The sequence below is a fragment of the Pterocles gutturalis genome, unplaced genomic scaffold (assembly GCF_000699245.1).
Source record: "Pterocles gutturalis isolate BGI_N339 unplaced genomic scaffold, ASM69924v1 scaffold22877, whole genome shotgun sequence".
NCBI lineage: Eukaryota > Metazoa > Chordata > Aves > Pterocliformes > Pteroclidae > Pterocles > Pterocles gutturalis.
Window position 1 is genome coordinate 62,813 of NW_010113401.1, and position 24,637 is coordinate 87,449.

The 24,637-nt window shown below is 38.2% G+C and overlaps 1 protein-coding gene across 1 annotated transcript in view; it reads right to left on the reverse strand.

The window, feature by feature from the left end:
* The window catches only part of LY75 (lymphocyte antigen 75), a gene marked incomplete at its 5' end in the record, with an annotated part of 41,722 nt that extends 18,876 nt beyond the window's left edge, over positions 1-22,846 (reverse strand). Inside the window, 18 exons of the mRNA XM_010074491.1 lie at positions 663-727; positions 1,843-2,018; positions 2,277-2,312; positions 2,957-3,080; positions 4,449-4,520; positions 5,086-5,167; positions 10,941-11,083; positions 12,417-12,613; positions 12,791-12,963; positions 13,308-13,396; positions 14,660-14,770; positions 15,689-15,846; positions 16,342-16,530; positions 18,269-18,415; positions 20,161-20,271; positions 20,868-21,032; positions 21,306-21,479; positions 22,472-22,846. Coding sequence (XP_010072793.1) covers positions 663-727; positions 1,843-2,018; positions 2,277-2,312; positions 2,957-3,080; positions 4,449-4,520; positions 5,086-5,167; positions 10,941-11,083; positions 12,417-12,613; positions 12,791-12,963; positions 13,308-13,396; positions 14,660-14,770; positions 15,689-15,846; positions 16,342-16,530; positions 18,269-18,415; positions 20,161-20,271; positions 20,868-21,032; positions 21,306-21,479; positions 22,472-22,846 — 2,587 coding nt within the window. The remainder of the gene's footprint in view (positions 1-662; positions 728-1,842; positions 2,019-2,276; positions 2,313-2,956; positions 3,081-4,448; positions 4,521-5,085; positions 5,168-10,940; positions 11,084-12,416; positions 12,614-12,790; positions 12,964-13,307; positions 13,397-14,659; positions 14,771-15,688; positions 15,847-16,341; positions 16,531-18,268; positions 18,416-20,160; positions 20,272-20,867; positions 21,033-21,305; positions 21,480-22,471) is intronic.
* Positions 22,847-24,637: the final 1,791 nt, after the last annotated feature.

Genomic DNA, 24,637 nt, shown 5'->3' on the forward strand with positions numbered 1-24,637 from the left:
TCAGTTCCCAATTATTAACGGAAGATAGAAGCAGGCTTAAAAATCCAATAAAAGCATTTTAAAGATCAATGGAATACATTAGCTATTAGGACCACATATTTCAAGGATTCACATGACACGACTGAGATATCAAAGCCCAACAACCTGAAATCTACAGGCTCCAACAGACATACAAGAAATGGATTATGAATTCAGCTATTATTAAGTTATTATGAGTTAAATTTTTGATGTCAATAATTGTTGTAATGTGAATAGAACTCAGAATTTAGCAGCTAATTAAAATATTTCAACAATATTTTGAAATACTTCCACTTTCTAATTGTACACGCATACTGTCTTAACCACTATTTGCTTTGTCTGAGCACTACACTGTTCTGCTCTCTCTGTTTTAGGTACTCCATCATCTCAGTTTAGCATGGCAAGAATACGTGCAGGTATATGTGAACAAAAGTGGAGAACAGTGGTCACTGAATAATGCTATTTTGTTTTCTAGCTTAGTTCAAATTATTTATCTTACTTCTTTGGGATAATACAGAAGAAGTAACCTTTTACAAATTTGGGGATAAAATATTTTCCTTTGGAAACTATTCTATTTAACTATATTCCTAAAAAAGCACATGAAAAAAAGCTTACAATAAAGTATTCATAATTATTCTACATACGGTGAATGATAGCTGTAGCCATAATCAATAAACTTCAGCCACCACTTCTGTTCGCTGTTTGATAACTGTGGAAATAAAGAACAAAAAACCCAGTATTTTACAGCCCATAGAGAAAGAGCTCCAGACTCTACCAAAGATAAATCAATGACAAAATTAATTTTTATTTTAAATGTTACTAAAATGTGCAAGAATTACTATTTTTCAGCAATAGGAAAGGATACAGTTCAAGACTGATATGCCAAGCAGATGGACCCCTGCATCTACCAGTAAAAAAAGCCCACGTTTTCCACTGTGCTCAATAAAGCTACAGGAAATCTTGCAGCACTGCCTTAAGTGTGTGCTAGATATATCATTCCCACAAAATTCGTAGCAGGAACTCTGCCAGACAACCAGAACATAGCTGCAAGCTGCCTAAAGCTGATGTGGTTCCACAGGACCTTCCTTCTTTCCTCAGAAAAATCCCATTCTTCCTGCAGATAGCCTAACAACAAACAGTTAATGAAAAAAGCTAGAGATTTAGCAGGTCAAATCCTCCATTCCTCCAGCAATGTAGTTTTTCCTTCCAGGTAACTTCTTGTCAGGAGAAATTTCAAGAAGAGAGCTTGCATGCTGCTGATTTCAGAAAGTATTGTTGTTTCACAAGTAGTAGCACTGAAGAAAGGTAGTAACAGTGGTGCTGAAACTTGAAATGTTTTGGTAAGGTTCCTTAAAAGAATGTACTTTCATGCTATGAGCACCACAAACCCCTTTCAGTAAAGGCTATCAGACCATCATGCTTTTCTAATTGAATTCTCTCATCAAGTGAAAAATTATGTGCTGTCTCATGCATAAGATTAAGAACCGTCACAATTGCTAGTGAACTATTTGCAGACAACGGGATGCTTACATAGTGGTTCTGTTATGGCATTTTCTCTCCATTTGGAGGTGTTTTTTTTGTTTTGTTTTGTTTTTGTCCCATGTTGTTAAGGCTACTGTTAAGTTTAAAAAGTTTTTTTAAAAGACTGACATTAAAAGACTTCTCTTTCAACTCGTCTTTTCCTTTTAAGTACAACTAAAAACTATTTAGGCAAACAGGAAAAAAGAAAGACATTAAGGATTAACATTTTCTTATATTGGAAAAACTGTCAAGAAAATTCCCCTACAGTGGAAAGTATCTGTTAGACATATTACACCTCCTTACCTTTTCTATTTGAGACAGTATTGTCCTGAGTTTTGGGTAAGACTCCACAGAGGCTAAGTCGCTATCATTTTTTTGACAGTAGAAAATAGCTTCCTGGAAGCTCAGGTGTTTATCTGGTACAAACCATAGCTCTGCTCCATCAACAACAAGTGGGGGTCCATGAATTCCAATTTCATCTATGTAGAAGAAATATCACTGACATTAAGAAATAAATTCTGAAAACCTCATCCTATCTTTTTCTGAATGTAATCAGAAATTTCAGTTTGACACTGGAAGAGCCAACACTCCTTGCATTCCGAGCTCTCTCAGAATCAAATTCAATCAGTCATGACCTTTGCTGGTATTAAACAGGTATTACAGTAGTAATATAACAGAACTAATAAAAGATATAGAGTATTAACAACTATATACACATATGCAAAAAGTCAATTTACCTGGTATGTACCACTCAGGTGTCTTTGGAGTGCTACCTGTCCAGAGGAAAAAAAAGGAATAGTCACTTCGAGTTCACCTTCTAACAAGACTGTGGTCACCAGTAATGGAAGTGATGTATTGTACTCATGCTTCTCAGAATGCACGACGGAAAAAATAAAAGGAGAAGGAAATAATACACAGGTTTATTAGTTTAAAATAAGCTAATACAAAACTAATGGGAGTTTTTCATACCTCAGTCTTCAACAACTGCGGCTTTTTTCTCCCAAGCAGAACACAAGCATCAAAGTAGTATATCTACCCATATTCCCTGAAATGCCTTTTAATGAACAACCAAAACGCAAAAGCCTACCGGATTACCGCCTTTCATACCGCATGGAAAAACATGGATCTGTGCACCTAATGAAAAGCCACTTCTCATTTCATGGGACAAGAATGAATATGGGAGCAGTGTTACTGCATCCTCCTCATGGTCATTTTCTGATATATCTTTGAATATTCTAAGTGCACATCTGTTTGCATGTGACAGAGGTGAGACATCTCATGTACTGACCTCTTAACAGTTCAGAAAGGAAATGATAAAATACTGTTTGCAAAGATTCTGTTATTGGGCAATAATGACAACTCAGGGGTAATAAATAATAAAGTTTTATAGGAATAAATGGATGTAACTGTGGTTTACCTTTTGTTATTTGGCAGACCCATTCAAGTTTAGCTTCACAATCAAAAGGCTTGAAGTAAAATTCCAGGTCTCTGCCTTCATGTAAATAAAATCTCCAAAGTGATCGCCGTGAAAACTGAGAGGTCTGTATAAAAGAAGGAACAGAGAACTGAGTTAGTATGGCATAGGCCTACGAAATATGAGATGAAACTGTATTAAAAAGGTATTTTGGCAAAGTCAGTATGTTTTACTGTGGTCTTAGTTCCACAACTTATTTTGCAAAAAAATGAGCAGACACAACTGTAACTCTTGAACTACAACTCTCCATGCTAGCCAAGTCTGTGAAGCAATCACGTAAAGGGCTTAACATCAGTCTACATACAAAAGTCTCTTCTTGCAATGTTGTTTCTTTGCTTCTTTGTAGAGCATAGGATCTCATCCATGCTTATTATTGAATTATTTGTTGCAACTTTCTGCCCTGTAATGATTTTAATTTCTTCTCAAAAGAAGCAACCATCTGAACTGGCACAGAAATAATTTTTCTTACTTATTTCTTACAATCAAGCTTAATATCTGACTTCACTTTCACTCATCTCTCCAATAAGGAGAATTTTTTGTCATTTAGTGAAAGAAAATGTCTATACCCAGCGGGTAGGCAAGGGAGGTTATATTCACAGTGTCCCCTTCAAACTGCTCTCCTCTCATCTAAAATTTTTAGTAGCTTAATGCTGACAGTGTCTCAGCCTGGCGTCATGAACACAGGAGAAGAGAATGAGGGGGAAATGCAAACAGAAGCAAAGTAAGCTAACTATCTTTACCTTCAGCAAATTCTAAAAGCAGAGGTGGTTCTAATTAGCTTAAAAGAAGGGATGGTATAGGAATGAATCTTATAAAAAGTCAGGTGATGCTTGAGAAAAGTTAAAGGCCATTTTAAAACTCAAGCCATCAATACTAAATTAAGCAATAAAGAATATAATTAGGAAATAAGCAGAGGCCTAACATTTTGAATTAGAAACCAACACAGCACTTAAAAGTCTATTTCACAAGTAAACCTTCCACAAGTATCCTGGCTACTGCATTCCCCTACTTTAGGTTTCAAACATTTTCTTAAATTGCAGTTCAGAAAAACTAATCTAGATTTTAAAAGTTACTGGTAGGACTCTGTTTGCTTTTTTTGTTTTAGACTCCAAATTACATCTTTAATTGTTATGTGTAATACACGAGAGATACATAGTATGGCATTATACAATAAAGAATAGCATTGTTACTAAAATATTCTGTAGTTCAAAAGAAGTCTTATGAAGAGTTGTTATTAGCACAGTGCTTGGTTCATAAAAAACTGATTGAATAAGGTAAAATTGATAATAGATGTAGACTGATAAAGGGAAGACTAGCAACTTTTCTACTATGAAAATAAAACATCTCAGCAGTCAACCTAAATTCAATATACGGCTGGCAAAAGTACATCCACGTAAAAAATATGCATGCTGTTACTAAAAACCTTGAAACTAACCTTTAATGCAGCACAGTCTCTTGTATCGTATTCATCTTCCAGATAATCAAGTGGCATAACAACACTGGTTACCTACAGGATGAAAGAATCATTACTTTATGACTATTTCTGCTATGATAATCCCCTAAAATAACCATTCAAACCTGGGATCCCATTATGTTTACCACTATTAAAATATGTGTTAAATGGCAGTTACTGGATTAGCTTCCAGCCTGCGTACCTGCTGTTATGGGCAGGAAGAGGGAAAAAACTCATCATTTCAGGCAAATAAATCAGTTACAGTGAGAAAGATTTTTTTAGAAGTCTGACATATCGAGGAGATAAACTGACAACCCTCCTCTCTGTTGTAGCATGAAGACATCTCGTTCTCTCCACCAGTTCTTAGACGTTTACTATTATATTTCTGTTAAAATATTTTAAGGCAACAGAGACAGAAATCAGGTTAACCTTATTAAAGATATGTTTTAATTGGAAATCTGCCTGGATGGCAGCTCTTAAGTGCACAATCTTCTTCTGAATTATTCATCTGTTGAAGGATCTGCCATATTTTAATTAAAATATTTATCAATTTACTTTCAATCCAGTCCAAGCTGAAACAAATCAGAACATGACGTTTCCTGGTTAAAAGTTAACTTACAGGTTTATCATCACTCCATTGCCAGGTTCCCAGAGAATCTGGACTCCTCTTATTCATTCCAATCCATACCCATCTGTCATTGCTGTAAATAAACAGGATAAAAATCTGAAGCCAAGTATATGGTTCAGCTCATTTAAGAGAAAGACTGGCCTAGGTCACGGCATTACTCAGGATCAAGTAACAAAACCAAAGGTTTACTACTGCAAGTTGTAACAGTTCAAAGAGCAAAAGGGCATAAGGGCTAGAACCTCTTCTGCACTTTTCTTTAAAAAGATCTGTAGGTTGTCTTTCTCTGACCACAGAGAAAACTAACTAAATCAGTTAATTCATTTGTTTGCTGCATCACCACTTCATCAGTTGTCACTTGATATAAAGGTCCCTCTTCTACACTTTTCTTCCACAATCACACACACAGTGTTTATTTGGCTTGCTTCTCTTTCTCTTCTCCATCTCAGGTCATCTCTCTCTACACCATCAGCTCAAATATACTCTTCTTCAAACCACATAAATACTTCTACTCATACAGAATAAGTGGCTTCATATTTCCCTTAAGTTTGTCAGTGACATAAACAAACCAAGCATGGGCACAGATTTCAATTATGCACCTTCATAAAAGAGGCACAGACATAAATGAGCACATAATACCACTGACTCCAAGCTTGTATAAAAGAATGGCAATATAAATTTTGCTCCATTTTTCAAGACTACAGTCAGAACTGTATTTTTTTCTAGATTTTACTTTTTCATTTTTCATAAGCAGGGGATGCTTAAGTTCAAAATTTCAGCTATGCCCCAAGATATAAAGTTGCTCCAAAAATGGGTTTACAATGTAAATACTTAAATCTGCAGTAACAGCCTTTATCATACTCTTTACTATTACTTATGAATCTAAAGATACTATAACAAAATTAAATACTTGCTAGTCAAACTGCAAGGTTAGTTTTGTACTGCAACCTCTACTTCTCAAAGCATCAACTCTGTGCTAGGTACTAAAGTTTATGATAATACACGCCAATCCACTACCCTGCCCAAGAAAGGCAATAGACACTTTTCTGAATGATGGTTATCAATTGGAAGCAGGAGAGGGGAGAAAGACCGCGACTCCTCTGTGAAAGCACAGAGGACGTGTAACCATACTGCAACAGAGCTGCAGAAAAGGCACCTTCATCAAGGTGGTCTGACAGCGATAGTGAAGTATTGATGCCACACTACAGAGCTCTTGTAAAACTGTATCAGAAGTACTATTCCATAAATTCATGTTGTATCCAATACAGAAAAGGAATGCAGGATATTTGAGGAAATGAGAGTTTAGATTATTAACAAGAGTTAGGGATTTTCTTGCCTAGCCTCGACAAAGAAAGACAAGGAAAGGATATAATTAGTATTTACAATGTATTAGGAGACTAAACCCCCAAGAAAAGGAGCTATTTGAGAAAAAAGGACATTGTGTCTGAAGGAACCACAAATCAGAAATAAATTTAGGCTCAAAACTGGAAAGAGACGTTTGACCAGCAGCAGTCAGAGTTTGGAAAAGGCTCCTAAAAAGGAGTGCTGACAAAGTGATTTCAAGACAGAACTTGGAAAGTTTGTGAGAATATTACATAGAGGGATGGACTCAGACCCAGGCTTACCTGCACAAGCAATGTTATGAAATCATGAGCAATGTTAAGAAATTCTTTGATAAGACTGCGCCACTACCTTTCCACACGTATCACCATAAAGATGCTAAACTGAGTCTGAAATGGCAGCATCAACAAACAGCCCAGAGTATGTGGGCTGAGTACACGAAATCCAAGAAGGGCAACAACGTTTTATTTGGTAGGGTTCCCATTAGGAAGAAAAGCATCAGCCACCACCAAGACCCGTTTTGGTTTTTTTTTCCCTCAACTCCAGTATTAATTTTCTGACATTGGAGAGATAGTGTGATCACACTAGTGTGACCTTATCATACTAATAGTCTTTAGTCTTTTAATGATATCACTAAGGAGCCTTTAAAGAGCCTAAATGGCCTATATCACTCCAGAGGGAAAACTGTGAGCCAAACATTCACAGCTGTCAAGAAGCTAAGTGGCTTTTGGCAATCTGCCTTTAGGATTTTATTTTTTTGTGATTGTTCTTTCCAATTACAAACCAGGCATTGCTTAACCCTCCCATCCTAATTGTCATCTACAGGCTTAGTGCGGTTTAAGCAATTGATCATCACAGATATCTACTGATACCTACTGAAAAGAAAATTTCAGACACTAATTTCAAAAGTAATTACCTGAGGAACTAGAGTAATTTTTCAAAGTCATTCAACTTGTATTTGGCTTTTATGTAATAAATAAATAAATACATACATAAATAAATGTGTGCCAGGTCAAGAATTTCTCCAGCTTATCTCCCAGTTTACAATTACTAACTGCAACATAACAATGTTTTCCAGCTGACTGGGAACTTACACACTAATGTACGTTTTTTGCTTCCTTTGCAACTGTTCAGACAAGGCCGTGAGCAATTCAGTAACTGTTACACTATCCTTGACAGCACTTTTATGCTTAAGTAAAGCCTTCTGATAGCCCTCTGAAATTAGACTATCACCTCGTCACAGAAAAGTAGTCTGCCAACTGTTTAAAACAAATACGAATTAAGACTCTATTGCAACTAAGCTTGTAGCAAGGAACTTACTTGTACTTTAAGTATCTGTCTCCTCATTGCAAAGCACTTCAAATTCATCCTGTGGACCAGTATCAAAATGGATTCATTACTGTGAGGGTATTTTTTGAGCTACATTCCTGGAACCACCTCTAGATTATCCTTGGTTTCAACCTAAAAAAATAGGTGCAACTTGTGCTTTACAATGGACCCCACGCTGAACAACAATGAAAGGCCCTAAATCTCCAGCAATCCCTGCAGAGTACTGGTGTTTTTTTCTCTCACACAGAACTAAAACTTCATAAAATTAAATGATGTACAGGAGTGGATAAATACAGTTTAGATCAATGTGAAGGGAATATAAACCAGTAATTTTTCCACTGTCATATTCTAACTGCTGAAATAGAAAAAGGATCTTTTCTGTCCCTTATATCAGCTTCAACACAAGATTAAGAGCCCAAGTGAAGCTACTGTGGCTTGTAGTTCAACCTAGTTCTTGACAAGAGGTAACACATGTACATCTGGGCCAACTTCCTAAAGGTGCAATTTAAGGCACTATTTAATTTTAGGCAGCTCTGGCCTAAAAGTATACATGAAGCCCATTTAATCCCATGTTTTTCCCTCTGTAACAGGTTACTGACACCAGCTGAATCCCCATCCCTGCTAATCACCTACTCTTTAGTGGAAGAAAAGAGAAGCTGTATTAATGCAATTACTACAACTTGCATCTCAGCTTTATTGCTATTTTGGCCAGTGTGTTGAGAATAAGGTCAGTTTTTTCCTTGATAACTCAAGTGTTAGTAAGCCTTTTTAGACTCAGAACAATTACAGCAGCAGAGCTGTGCATAAAAAAGGCAACTGATTACTTTCCAGTAAGGTGTCCTCATTGAAATGTTATTTCGAACCAAGCCAAGCTGTTACTCTCCTTGCGTCCAGCATCGCTGCCAGCTATAAGCTGCAGAATGCTCACAAAAACAATCCCTAGTAACTGAACCAGATCTGTTCTGCCTGTATCAAGTCCCTCTATGTGAAAAGAGGTTATCTGCTATTTCTTTCAGACATGGGAAGGTTGGCAGGCAAATTTTATTTTCCTTTCCAATGGCAATCGCCCAACTTGGCTGAAGCAATTCTAGCTCATACTTGCCTCTAAGGTGGAATCCGAGTAAAGAACAGAATGGACTAGGCAAGCTGCCCTTTTCCTGGTGAACCAAATTGACTTTTGCTAACATTTAAAAACAAACAGTTCTCAATGAGTCACCGGAGAACTGTGCAAGGGGAAAAAACCCGAAACCAAAAAAGCCGAGGTGTGGCTCCTTCCCCAAGCTGAAACGAGTGCACCGAATGAATAGTTGAGATCAGAGATTGCACTGAGTAAATGCAGAGAACAGGGGCAAACTGCATACCAGTGCACTCCGGCAGCTAACGACATCTAACATCTTGGGATGATTTCTCCAAGTTACCAATTATTTGTCATTAGTGAAATAATTCACTAAATGAGTGAAATAATTCTCAAATTAGTTTATTTTCAGATATACCTTTTACTCTTTATCTCCAAAATACTTTTTATAATCACCACCTCAGAATAACTTAAAAGCATAACTAACTTAAACATTTAATTACTTTATCTAAACAAACATTATTTAAAGACTTTGGGCAATATCAAATATGTAGTATTTCTGTTCAGGAAGTTCTGTAACGCTTGAGAAGGGGTTTACCTAGACAAAAATACTGTGTTTTGGGTTGTCTTTGACACATGCAGTTACTGCAACACTGACTGCAAAGTGAATTTATATTGGGTTCAATATATTGCACCTTATTTACACACTGGGCTCAATATATTGCCCCTTATTTAAATTCTGGTAGAATAATACTGAAGTACTGGGACTCTCTTTCTTCCAGGCTAAGTTCAAGTTTTCTGAAATGTGGGAACTGCAGTAGCATCATGTGTCAACTGAATTTCTGGAAAGACAGGAAAAATTTCCACCTTTAAACTCCTAACAAAAAAGCACGATTGACTATAATTAATACTTCAGATTGTCTGCAAACTGAAAAGTAATTCCAAGTACTTGTAGGAAAATAAAATCAGTTACTTCTCTATTCGTGTTTCATAGTAGATTAGGTACACTAAAACAAAATTTGTAATTGCAAAACTGTATAATAAGATCTATAGCTAAAAATAATTTGTGCACTAATTTTTATTTCAAGGATTTTAGTCAAGGAGTCACAAGTGGCTTTTATACTAGCTAAATCATCTATATATAGAGCATTCAGGTTTGCTTTTGTCTCATTAATATAAACATTGAGTAATTTTCATGATTTGCGCACTTCCAAAAAAAGTTCACTGGGTTTTCAAGAAGGCATCTCTTCAGTCATCAGGTTTTAAAATTAAATCACAGTGTTGTATGTTGGCAGCTTCTGAAATAATCCCGATTTAGTTTGTTGATGAAAAAAATTAGATCATATAACTGGCAACATTTGAGTTTAAGCTGGCAAAAGTTCTGAAAAACCACGCTGCCAATCAAAAAAAAAAAAAAAAAAAAGACATATTACACAAGCATCTGACATCACACCAATGCCTAATAAAGCCTTGCAGTGACAGTTCCGTTGATCAAAAATAGAGCCTTAGACTCATAAATTATGTAGCATTCAATTTGTTGATACCAGAAAACTCAACACACCCATCTAATGCCCATATAGTGTTATTGCAGTTATGCCAAATGGGATCCATGCCAACCACATTGCTGGACACCACATTATTCACATTTTCAAAGATAGCACCCAGTTTAGTCAGGAAGCATTCCATGAATAAAGATAAGAGCTATCTGAAAAACTGAAATAATAACTCATCTCTAAAGAATACATCAGTAAAGAACAGGAACAACTATCACCCAGTTGTGCAAAATTCAGCATAAAGAAGGAAACACTTACTAGAACAACACAGACTTAAAATCATGCAATGGAAGATGCTTAAAGCAAATCTCTCTTTTCCTGTGCTCCCTCTAGCAATGTGAAACATTTGCCCAAGCTGTACTCCCTTGACATTTTCCAGGAAGGCAGTGACATGACCAGTAGTTCAAATGCCACATCTAGCCATTTTTACTGTGGGAAACACAGTCACCATACACTATCTCATACTTGCCATTGGGGGTCGGCAGCAGCATTTGCTATCTACTGCAGAATGCAACCGAAATAAAAATTTTAGCCCATGGCTAGTTTGTTACCTGATTATTTTTCTCAGGATAGAATGAAGTGCCTTGATTTCTTCTGAGTGACTAAAACTAGGCAGATGGCCTCCAAGCGCTTCACAGAACCTTTCTGCCTCTTCCCAGGTCCTGGTTCGCAGCACTCTTTCACTGTGGAAGAACTTCACAACAGCCAAACATCACAGCAGAAAATGACACAAGTGGCAACACTTTTAAAACACTCCTGTACTACTCAAATATGGCCACCCTCGGTAGGAATGAACAATTGGTATTTGCAATAGGGAGAGAGATTGACTTCTTAACAATTATTTTTTTTTTCAGTGTGTCTGACAACAGACTCTGAAGTTCAGCTGACAAAACTTGTTTCAAATGTAACGTATTCCATATGGCAGGCTTTCTCTGTTTTTCTTTACCAGAAAGATTTTACAGAACAACACCCAACTCACTCCAAAACTGCAAGCCAAATTATAGGTTTTATGGGATGTTGTTCTTTCAAATTTATGGTGAACTGCAAAGCCCCATTTGCTACCTGCATGTATCAGAGTTGCACACTTGTCTCCTACACCTCAGCTAATGCCTCCACTTGATCCCCTGCACTTCAGTCCAAGTCCGTTCCCGTCAGCTGGATCTCTCTGCACAGACATGCTGCACTTGCTCAACAAGAGTTTTGGAGAAACTGCCAGGGCCAGCTGTCACATCCCATCAGCTACAGGACAGCTATGCTGCACATCAGCTAGACCCATCCCTTCGGGATCCCTGCCCACAGCCTTGTTATCCAAGCTGGGTTTCCCCACTTTGCTATATGAGCTGTTTACAAGACACAGTTCATTGCAGACACCAAGTCCAGCAATAATGAATAAACAATCCATTAAACAGCCCCAGTTTTAACTTGATTTGATTGTTAATAGAGGGGAAAAAACCTGCATTTCTAAATACAAAATTGTTTAAGCCATTCCAGCTAACAGCATGGCTGCTTACTTCCACTATTTACTTCAAAAGATAGTAAAATACAATTAAGACTGCACTTTTTGGATAAAGTTTGAAATCCATATTCAAATCAGAAAATAACTATGTTCTTAGAGAATATAAAGGAAAAGGACAAGGGAAGGCAATGCAAAGCACTTTCCTCCTCTATTCCGATGTCTCTGTGTGCCTGATGATGGCAGACAGGCTAGAATAGAGACACAGCACCCTCTGTCAGCACCAGGCTCCTGAGATGGCAGCACAGGTGAATGCTGTCACCCCACTCAGCTCTGATGTGCAGAGCTGGCCACAGAAAGAGCAAGGAGAGGCACTCTGCATCTTTCAGGAATCGGCAGAGGATGATGCATGAGAACATCTGGAGGCAGTCAACCTGAATCAACATTAATTCCTCCTACCAGCGTAAAACCTTTTTGAAATACCCTTCAGAGCAGCTATGACACAAAATGGCTAACAGACACTTGCTGCAAGACAGTAACAAACAATTAGCATCTAATAGGAATAACATTTTACCTTGTAGCAGGCAAGGCCAGATCCATTGTGCCACCCAGGGGGACAGGGATCAGTTGGCTTTGGGAGCACTTCTGGCTCCTTGGGCAGCCCGATATATTTTTTGCAGACAGAAAATGCTTTAGTGGTTTTACAGTCCTTAGTTTCCCACTTTCCAAGAGACTTTCCACTGGGCATGGCCACACATCCTCCTGAAAACTCTGAGATTTAAGCCACAAAAGACATATTTAAAACTACTGGTCGGTTTTCCAAAAAAAATAATAGATTTCTAAGTGACTATTTTATTTCATCCTTGGAGTTCTGTAACATGGTACTCTAATGCTTGCTCATTGTAAAATGGTAGTATTTTTATGTATTTTTCTAATTGTTAAATTTACCTGGTTGCAAGGAATTCCAGTTGGTGTATGTCACAGCTTCATTTTTTTCACCATTCATTGTGCCCCAGGAATATATTCCCGATTGGCTAATATCCTGCAAACCAGTCCAGAAGTATTTTTCTTCAACTTTGGTGTGCTTACTAATTAGACTGTTTATAAATTCTTGCTCAAATCTGAAAATTCACAGATTAATTTGAGTCAATATTTGAAAGATATCTGAAACTATCGAGTCAATTTGAAAACCCGGCACATTATTACATGAGTTAATTCAAGTGGTTGTCCTGGACGTCCCGTATTCAACATGGGGTCAGCAGGCTAGGAATTCACGTACTTCCAAGAAGGTTTCACACTGTAGGTTTACCATGGAAAACACGGTTTGCTAGTTCTCAGCAAAAGCAATTCTATCTCTATTTTTTCTTTATAAACTACTAATTAGCACACAGAAGTTTTAATCTTTGACTGTATCTCCAGGATCATACTGTAAAACATGCCCATAAATGATAGAGATGTGCTTCACCTGTTCATCACTGTAAGATTGCACTCTGCTCCAAATGAAACTTCTGTTTTGTAAATCTTGTAACAGTAGTTTCCATGTCTCTCCCATCCCTGGTTAGAGAACAAAAAAAAGTGTTTATACAGAACAGCCTAATTTAGGCATTATCTACAGGAGAAAAGAAATCATTGCTAACACTGGCTGGTGCCCACAAGCTGGCACAACGTGTACAAGAAAGAAATGCAGCGCATCGCATACAAGGTCCGGTATCATCAACTCTCAGATTCACAGTTCTAAGAAATAATGCAACCAAAGGAATAAAATACACCACTGTTTTAGCTCAACTGCGCAGAGTCTTCTGACTGCTATGTGCATTTAGAGAGAGAAACACAAGGGTGACAGCTTAGTCCTATTCAAAACAATAGGAGTTTTCATGGTGTTCCACCAATGCCAGGATTCAAACAGAGGAATAATACGAGGGCATTACTAGCGTTTCTTTACTTCTGAAAAAAATATTTTATACTGAGAATGTGTGAACTTACAAAATGTCTCTATTATTCAAATCTTCTCCCCTATATTTACACTGAAATTTCAAGGAACATCAACGTGTTAACTCTTTGCTAGCCTATGAACGCCACTGGTGTCTGAACAGCACAGAAAGCTGTAACTCCACCGGCTGGCAGTCTCTGAAGAGACAGTAAAAACACCCCAAGGCTGTGCAGAAAGAAAGATAAGGGGTAAACACGTTTCCTGTTGCAGGCAATATGCCACACAAAACTAAATCAAAGAACTCCGAAGTAGCTAGTAATACCATCCCAAGATTGTTCAAAACAGAAATGGCTTATTTTCAAGCCTTATTTATGCAGTAACTTGTTATACTGTAAAAAAGAAAACAAAACAAAAAAAACCAAAACAAGCAAAAAAGCCCCCACCTTTATTCAAGTCAAAGAACAAAAATGAGAACCAAGTGTAACAGCAATCTAATCTCATTTATCAACCTCTGCATATCTTTATGTTGCAAAGTGCTTATCCTAAATTTTAAAACATACTTAAAGCAAAAACCACAACACAAATGGCATTAGTGATAACATATCTAGTAAAAGCAATTGCTTTTTTCAAACAAATAAATATACCACAACATCTCCTGGGTCCGAGCTCATAATACTCTCATCAATAAACGAAGTGGTAATACATCCAGAGCCTGCTTAGGAGAATCTGAAATTTGGTTCTTGCAACAATAAAAGCCCCTTTTCAGCTAAAATGTTCCATAGACTTTATTGTATGGGCAAGAAGGAAACGGGAAGTAGAGAAAATAAGTATTTTTATGCAGGTTTCTGAACTGAGTGAAAGTAAAAGAAATACAGACTTCCTATTACCTCATCCAATAAACAACTTTTATCTGATTTTGTTTCATTCAAAATCTTTCCTTTTTTCTTGCACACATATTTCAGTTTTTCTTCACAGGATTTGACTCTCCACTGTCCCAACTGTGAGAAGGAAAGGAAAAAAAGTTCTTAAAATTCTAAAATTTTTCTATTTCCATAGTGCAGGCGCTGAATTTTCATAAGGGGGAAAGACAAAATACCTCTAACAAAAATATTGGGGGTGGGATGCCCTGAATTATATGTATAGGTGCACGTTTGTAAGGGAGAGAGAAAGCTGACAAATGCAGAGATGGGAGGATTCTGGATTACATCTGAAAAGGGAAGAAAAGGCCAGGGTGGTGCCAACTCTTTTGGATCAGGGAGGGAACGGGTGCAAGGGGTGTGCTCAGCTTTCTGCAGAGGCAGGGAGAAGGCAGCTGAGAGGAGCTGTGCACGTGAGCTCCACTGCGAGCCTGACAGGACAGCAGACACTTGCCCCAGTTTTCTGCTGAATCTGGGAGATAGGATAACAGCCTGCTTCCCTCTCCACTCATCTTTGTGACCTCCTTCCCCCACCCACCCCTTGCTTTTTACCATACAGTATCCCCCAGTGTCTCTCCTCTCCCTCTCCCCAAGGTATCTCACTACCCATTCTCAGTGGGGTCCCCCAAATTGCTCTTGGAGATGACTGAACCCAACTTTTCCTTTCAATAGTTCAGCCCACCTCCTTCCTAGCTCTCTGCCTCAGATAAGCAAGAATACGGGACCTAAAATGCAGAGTGACAAGGACAACTGGCTGGCCAACAGCAGAGGCAGTCTCAGAGCTGTGAGCAATTTCATTCTTTGCAGTACTCAGACACCAAGTGTCAGACAAATAATTTTAAGAAATTTGCTTGTAGAATAATTATTATCTGTACTTTAAAGATTATTCCAGAAATAAGATGAGTTATCTGCTTTATCCTTGCCTTGACTTTCACACACAGCAGTGTTGCTTCTACTATGTTGGAAAAAACCTAAAAAAACCCAACACAGTATTCCTACCTCGCCTGAATATGACACACAGTTAGGAGTGCTGTTAAAAGGAACTTTTGGTTCATTCTGATCCCAATATGTAAAAACCACAGCTGATTGATCTGACCATTTGAACAAGGTTGGTACATCTTCATTCCTGAGACCCATCCACATTTCTTCTTTAGCATCTGAAATTTAAAATTAGGTCAACACTGTAGTTTCAAAATACTATTCAAACTAATTGAAAAGGGATGTGAAATCAGCAAAAATAGGTTTTTATTAGTATACTGCACAGCATAAATGCGACAATTTTTTTTCTTACAGTGAGAAAGGGGATTTGAAACAAGTACAGTCTATATTGACTGCTGGGTCACAGTCTATATTGACCCAACTATCTACGATTCTCTTTGAATGAGAAAAATAAACACAAGGTATTAGGCAACTAGAAGTAGGTTAGCCCAATAAATAAATAAATAAAACTTATCAAAAACAAAACAAGAGCTAATACAGGGGGACTGGATCTGAACAGCAACACTCAGTGCTAGCCTGGGTACAAGCACAGCATTAGCACCTTCATTGAAAAGCTAGAGGCTATGACAATCATATGCTAGAACATGGAAAGCAGTTTGTAATTTACAGTGTGCAGCACTTTGTGCTTGACCTTTATGAGTATCCCAACTCACCATTATGAAGCTTTGTAACAACCAGTTCTACATCCGCTAAAGAGTGCATGCTGATGAGGTTACTCTTATTTGCTTCGCACAACTCCTCTGCCGTACTCCAAGGTGCCTGGTTGCTTATCAGCATGTAGCAAAAACCATTGTGGGGAAGCCAGCCCAAATCACAGCGAGTATCCAAATGTCTCCAAAACTCTAATAGTGAAGAGAAATGGAATTAGAAGCTTTTGTTTTACATGGCATTTTCTTCATGTTTTGAATCTGGCAGCACCTTGAACACAGCCAGAAAGCAGTGACCAGAATGTGTTCAGGTCTCTTCAGGGCTAGTATTTTAAGTAACAGAATTTAGTCAAGCAAATAGACTTAACTGAGCAGCATTATGGGGATTAGCAATATTTTGGGGCCATGAGGTAAGCAGAAGGAGTAAGAAGCTAGTGGAAGTGAAAGTAAAAGCTGGAATGCATTACACTAAGCTGATCTGAGTTTAAGTGAAAGGTTCAGAAGTAACAGTAAGCAAGACTTCAAAAGTATTAAAGGGCAAAACAAGTTACTTCATTGAAGGACAGCAGCTTCAATAAAAAGTTGCTTGTTCTGTTCTGGCAGAGGTTTGCACTTTGATAGGGCATTATTATCTATACACAGCATCATGCATAAGACCAATTTTAAATAGTTCACAACAAAACAAATTAGTAGTTTAAAATATTTTTTCTTCTGAAAACTAAGATATTCAAGAGTTCAAACTTTTTAACGCATGCTGAAAAAAGGTAAACACTAATAGCCTTTCTGGTTAAAAAATACACTATAAAATACTCCAATCACAAGAATTTTGGTTTTTAATTAATAAAATACTGTATTAACACCGGTAAGAACTCCACATACCCCACTGAGGAGCCAGAGAACAAATACAGATGGTTAACTGGCAACCAGTTCTCAACTGATAATTTAAAAATTTGAAGTAGTTCAGTCAAATTTAAACTGCTTACTGATTTTTTTCCTCAAAGGCACACACCTTCCCTGGGGGAGCCAGAGAGAATGTGCCTTAGCCAGTGACACTCCATGACACTTTCCACCTCCAGGACATCTTATCTTCATCCCTCTCATCCCCTAGTCCTCCCCCTCACACAAGGACAATCATTCTCCAGTAGAAGTTTTCCCATGGGAGCCCCATAGGCCTGAACCCTGGAAACTGGGTAAAACCAAAGCACACATCATGGATACGGGAAGGGCTGGAAATTCAGGTGTAGGTAAATGGCCAAAAACATGGAAGCAGTTACATGTCACAGCAAGACACTGTAAAAACTGAAGCACTACACACATGTGTGTAGGGAGGAGACAATAAAACTTTAAAGCATTCTGTTTTTCCTATAGTATTATTTACTTCTATCTTGTGAGAGCTGTTATGGATCCCGTAATGATTACACACTGGGCAAGCTAACAACTGTTGCACTCTGATTTCCAGTGCTGGGCCTGGTTTCAAAGGACAGGAAGGTCATTTAACTACTTCTATTTGAATTCAACAGAGTTTGATCCAAGCCCCAGGTAGGCCCCATTTTATGTCAATACACACCAAGAGAGAAAACTGGCTTAAAGGAGAGATGGAAAGGTTTGAGGTGCCACTGCCATTTCCACACTTTCAGTGGCACATGAAAGAAGGCACAAGCCATGGAGGAAAATTTGATGAAAAGGGCAGGACTGTGCTGGAAAACGCTTTACATACAAATAAGAAAGCTGCAAAAAATGAAAGCTGTTTGTGATGCATCATCTTCATACTGAAGATACAGAGTTTGCTTCTGCTTTGCTAAAAACCGCAAAGCTGTTGTGAAAGCGTTTTGGCAGAGACACTGTAGAAGGCTTGGGGAGGGTAAAAAAAGACTCCGTAAGTGAACATTGCACTCACACTAGCATACAAAAGCAAAAATGCAAGCTGTCCTACCTGGGAGGCTTGGAACTTCATTGAAGTTGAGTGACTTCTTGCAAACATATGGAAGTGGAGTCCCACAATGGTAACTCTGCCACTGACCTGAAGCAGCATTCATTGCCACACAGCTAGTCCCATCCAACGGGGACAAACTCTCCATATCTATACACAGGAACAAGCAAAAATAGAAGAGCACAAGTTATCAAACAGTACGGTAGTGACTGCTTCTTTTTCTATGGCTTTTCAACACAAGAATAATACACTTTGCATAGTTCAGCACCTTGTATTTGAAGAACATGCTTTGAATGAAAGCACCTATACTGCATAGGTCCCGCAGAAAGTTTTTTGTAAGACAGAAAACTACAGAAGCAAGGAATCTGGTCATCTTTTCCAATGTTTAATCACAGAACCAGGAGGAATGTTCTATTTACAATATAACAAACCCTTGGCTGTGCACTTTCCCAGACTAGAAATATCTCAGGGGAGAACCCTTTTTGCAGCCCTCAGTTTCCTTTGGCAGCCCCTTTTCAGCCCCACTCCAAACACTGCTCTGCACTCTTCCCCTCCACACTAACCACAACACTTACCTTAACAGAAGCCTGATACAAGGACCCAGATGAAAAATATCACAGAGAAGAACACTTTTTTTGCAGTCCCCAGCTTCCCTTAGAGCCCCTTTCCAAGGGTACATTTTGGCCTCCTCTTTTTTTAGCCCCAGTACAAACCCAAGCTGTGTCCTACACAGAGCACCACAGCTCCCCTGCTCTGGGTTCATTCAGTCTCACATAGAAAAGGCTCAGGGTGGATCTCAGTTCTTTATGGGAGAGACAGGGCCAGGCTCTTTTCAGAGGTGTACAGTGAAAGGGTAAGAAGTAACGGGCACAACTTGCAGCTAGCAAAGTCCTTGTTAGATACCAGTATTTTTCACAAGAGGGGTAGACATTAGTATGTCTGCCATGACTGCAGCCTAAATTACAGCACTGTAACTCAGGATAGTCTAGTCTCTAGCTCTGCATTACAGCACTACAGTGTCATCACTGTTCCAGAAGAAGGTGCAGCCAGTAGTATAAGTAGCAGTAAAGTCCTTAACCTTTCCAAAAGACAGGCCACATTTGGAAAATCTCACAGAAATTTCTTAGTAAAGCTTTCAAAGAAGTAACAGAAATCACTGGTTATCTTTTCACAGAATTCATGCTGCAGCACTATTCTAGAAACTGAAGTGAAAAAAAAAAAAAAAAAAGAGAATTCCACTTTAAAAAGGTCAAATTCAGCTTGAATGACAGAACAATATTAGCTTCAGTATTTCTGATTATTATTCCTCCAGGATTCTCATATATGTATACATCCATGGCATATTTGTGAGAATATTACAAATACATGGTGAAACTTCCAAACAAACAAGACTCTCATCAATTCTGCTAGGAACTTGGGAGTAATTAAAAAAAGTTTTTCAAACGTTTTATACTTCTTTTGTCTTCACCTCGAAACAAATTTAAGCAACCTTCAAGTTTCAAAACACAACGTAGGCTTGTAAGTAATGTCAGTTCTTGCACATACATCAATAATTGTAATATCTGAGGGAAGTCAATGCTATTCTGTCAGAGGGAGGAGAAATTCAGCATCTGGGGAAGCTGCAGATCCCTTTACTAAATAGTATCTTTGAGGTCCATTTAAACTTTTACCTTTCTAGAGATTTATTAACCTAATCATCCACAAATGTAGAATGAGTGCAGAAAGATTCACTGGCTAGGAGGAGAAGATGCTTCCAAACTTTTAACAGAAATGGAACGACGATTGCTTTGATGAAGTCCAGTAGAAAAGGGTAAAAAAAAAAAAAAAAAAAAAAAGCAAAGCAAAATATGATTTCATGTTGTGAATATTGTTAATACCACCAGAAACATCATTACCTGGATGCCAGTTGAGAAAATTTAAAGGTTTGTGATCTGACCACTGCCAACCTCCAGAAACGTCTAGTTGATTTAAGCCAATCCAAAAGATCTCAGCGACACCATCCTTAGCTGGAGATAAATTTATTATTTTTTTAAGAAAACAATTAGTATAAAATGTTCATCCTTTATTGGTCTCCTTTAAATTAAAAATGTGATCTGAAAGGGCATGCATTTGAGGAAAGAAAGATTGCTGCTGTAATTGGACATGCAACCTTTCTTGAACTGAGGAGGAATTTACCCACAGAAGTCTTCCCCCCCAATGCCTTCAGATGTTTGTCCTTTGGTTTTATATTCCCAAAGGCACACTGATAACTCCTCCAGGCCAAGCCTAAACATCAGTGTTAGGACGATTTCATGACAAGTGGGTAACATGCTGCTAAAACACCAACTGCCACTCTGGCCCATATTTGAGGTTTTGGGACCATTCCTCATTATAAATATGAACAACAGCTAGCCACTACAATGAAATCACACTGATAAATTTAAAAAACTACCAATCTCTAAAGCGAGATGAGCTGCTTATTTTTGCTACACAAATGAAAGTACCAATGCATTTTAAATACAATCAAGTTTTAACCCAGACTTTTAAGACAGAAACTAAAATGCTCTCTTTACTTTAATTTGTCAAGATTTCCTGATATTCTTACATGAATAGTTACACCTACCTTGTATGTAACTTAATTCAGATGCATCTTGGATGCTAAGTAAATCTCCCCCTTGCCTTTGACACGAAACGTAAGCTTCCTTCCAAGAAAGAGCAGACTGTGTATTAAACTGGTAGCAACTTTCCGATCCCGGATCATGTTCCCAGACATCATGACAACCATCCTCTGCTTAAAGGAAGAAGAATGTACTTGTAATTACAACTATACTGAAACACCATGAAAGTTTCAAAAGAAAAAATACAATACTGAGGGTCTATTAACTTTTATGTTGGCAATCACATATACTGCAAAGTGTGTGCTGATTGTACTGCCAATGCTGCAATAGAAAAGGGACCTGCTTTTACCCAGCTTAACAGCAACGTGCTACACCAAGGTGGAGTCGTACAAATGTGAAGTGACAGAACACTTTTAGGACATCTGTTTAGAAACCCAACGTGCCTGGTTGTAAGCAGATTCCCCATTTTCCATCGTGAGCATAATCTTCAGATGTGGCGCACCATTTCCCACCCGTATGCGTTTCATCCTGAATGCAGTCATGATGCCACGTGTTATTATATAGAAAGGGGAATTCACAGGGTTTTCCATAGGAGTTCCCATCTTTGGTATAAACCTCTGAAGGGGATAAAAAAAAAAAAAGAAGTAAATATGAGAAGTAAATACGAGGGGAGGAAAGGACAGCAAATCAATGTTACTGCTTGTACAGACATAGTTAACTTGAAAGTACACAAATTGCACTTGTGGTCTTAAAACACCCTATCTTATTGTTACAAATAACATACAGCAATACCAGAACTGCAAGAAAAGAGAGAAGAATATTTTTCTGTACTTTTTCTTCTGAGTGGGGCGTAACACAGCAGAAACTTGCTTCCCCCTTCCTGTAAGTTAGGGATAAACACATTGTCCCATTGAAATCCAGGTGGCATGCACAGAGTACTACACAACACGTCTCCAGGAATCAACACATACAAGGAGAGGGAAACATTTCAAACTGGAGCCTACTGGGCTCTTCAGACTGGCCACTTTGAACAATTCAAATACAAAGAAAATTCTTCTCTTAAACATCGTAAAGCACGTTTTCACCACTTCATGCAAGCATTAGATTTTAGATGAGACTGGCTTCCATGGCAAGTGGACAGACTATCAGGCCAAAGCAAACGGATGGTTCCTGACAGTCCAACAGGCTGTGAGCTAGCAGCATGCACTGAATTTGATTGTACAGCCTACCAGCAAAGAAAATATCCTCAAATCCTTCTCTTATTTGAGCTAACAGCAAAATCCTCACCACTGTGAAGAGGACAGTGTCAGTTCTGATAGAACGTGGTTGACATTTCATAATTAAATAGGGTCTCACTAAAATACGGGGGGGAGGGATTTAAACATGCTAAGAAAGACACTTAATAACACAACTTCTGTGGTTGTGCATATTTATTTTTTATTAAAAACAAAGTTTCATACTTGAATATCAATATCTTTCTACAGCAAAACATTCTACTGCTTTGCTGACCAGGCTTTTCATATGATTCATTTTAAGAATTTATTGGTATATAGACGTACTGCAAGAAGTCCTTATAAAAAAAATCCTCCAAACGTCTGTGCAAACTTACCATGGTAAGGATACCGACATATATCATCAGAGGAACTGTTGCTTCTCCACTGGTCTGTTGCATTTATGCTCGCAGTTACATAGGGAGTCTTGATAGTAACTTTGTACTGAGATGCACCAAGGATGGAAGCATCAGCACATCGCCACCACAGCATTAGGTCTGAGTTACAATCAACCATTTTCAGACGAGACGGTGATTTGGTGAATATATCAAGTCCCAGGCACTGCTTGGACCCCAAATGAAAGAGGCGATTCTGGGATACCCATTTCCATAAATCTTTATTTGTCTCCTTGCAGTCATCTATCACTATCCATGAGTTTTTAACTTGTATGCACTTGTTCTGTGTGTCATGGCGAATGGTAAAAACATTACTGCCTGTACAAGAACAAACAAATATCCACATATGGGTATGATTCAGTATAATTTTCACAGGAAGTTAATTTTTAAAAGTGTAATCACATTCTAAGACGTGGTACCAGAAAAGTACAGCAACTGTAAGCACATTTTCCTGCTTTTTAGTGAGCATTCCTTACTTCTGGGGGGGGGAAAGAATATCTTTCAAAGTCATTACAAAATGAGGGGAAGATAAAATGAAGCTGTTTTCTAAGTCCAATCCTATCGATGAGAATTGTTCCCTTAATTTTAGCACATACGAATTGGATCAACCCTTCATTAATTTGCAAGCTTACTGTCTTCAGGCCCATCTGCAAATGCAGTAACACACAGCAGATACCATAAAATACAATTAATAATAATCTTCACTTAGCAAGCACTTTTTTTTTTTTTTTTTTTGTGCATGATAGGCTCATACATGAACCAATTTCTGGGTGCAACTGCAATATTATTAAAGTAACTGGCATTGCTTTTGGGAGAAAGCTTTAGAATTAATATCCCACCAAAGATGTCACACAAAGTTCAAAGTATAATTTTCACAATGATACAGGAACCCTAGTTTCATTTTCAGCTGTGACATAGCTTGTCATTAAAAAGAAAAAAAAAAGTCGACAAAGCACAGTACACAATTTTAAAAATATATGGATCACCCTACAGATACAAGCTGACCCCTCTGCCATACAAGAACACCTCTATGACAAGCAGCAGTAGGTTTAAGCTAATCAATAAAAAAAAAAAAAATGCCCTAAAACTATTTCCATGCCACAATAAAGACGGCCCCATGCTATAAAACTTTCACTAACCAGGCTGAAATGATCCTGGGCTGTCCCAAACCCACAAGGCTATTACTCTGCTGTTTAAATAAGGAATCTGCTGAGTAGTGTTTTGTATTTAATAGTAATGCACTGTCAATCACATTCCTACTGCGTTTTTTTAATATGACTTAATAACAGGATTGGCTGAACAGCAAGGAAAATATTCAGTGATGTTACACAGTGAATTTTACCACTACTTCCCAGTATACTCGTGAATTTTCCACTGTGTAAGTGCCAAGCAGTATCTAAACAGTACTGAGCTGGTCAAACTGTAAAGGAGAATCTCTAAGTCAGCCACGTACTGGAGTGACGTTTTCTACACAGCAGATTTTAACCAGCTCTTTCATCCTGCCTATTAACTAAATAAGACATTTTAACAATCAAACCTGCTTTTGTGGTATCTTTTTACTCTGTGATTTTTCAGCACTAAATCTGCTTTTTGCTTTTTATTCTCCCCTCCAGACTTTCTTCTTTTCAATTTCCTGTAACATGTTCTCTACCTCTTCTCAGATCTTCCCTTTCCTCATTCTTCTTTCACTTCTTCCCACAGAACCCCCACTCTGACATCAAGAGGAAAACCACTTTTTAAAATTTCCCAAGAAAAACTGCTGATACTGTCTCACCAAGTCTCTCTGTGCAGCAGTGTGTTAATACCAGTGCTCAGCTACTCCAGTTCAACGCTCTTGCCGTGAAGTTCTACCCGACACCTCTAGCTACAAAACCGAGCCTGGTACTTTCAAAGGATATAAAAACATGTGAGGTGCAACTATTTAGCAAAGAGCTGAACTTGTTTCCCAGAAGCTTTTCCCGCTCAACGGGAAACTTTTCCACCTGCTTTCCGCAAGCCCGGGGAAGCCTCCTTCCCCTGGCTCCGCGCATAAAGCTGCGAATGAAACGACGCCCGGAGTCCCCACAGGGGACCTGCCCGAGTTCGGGTTACTTCTGTCCCGAGGTAACA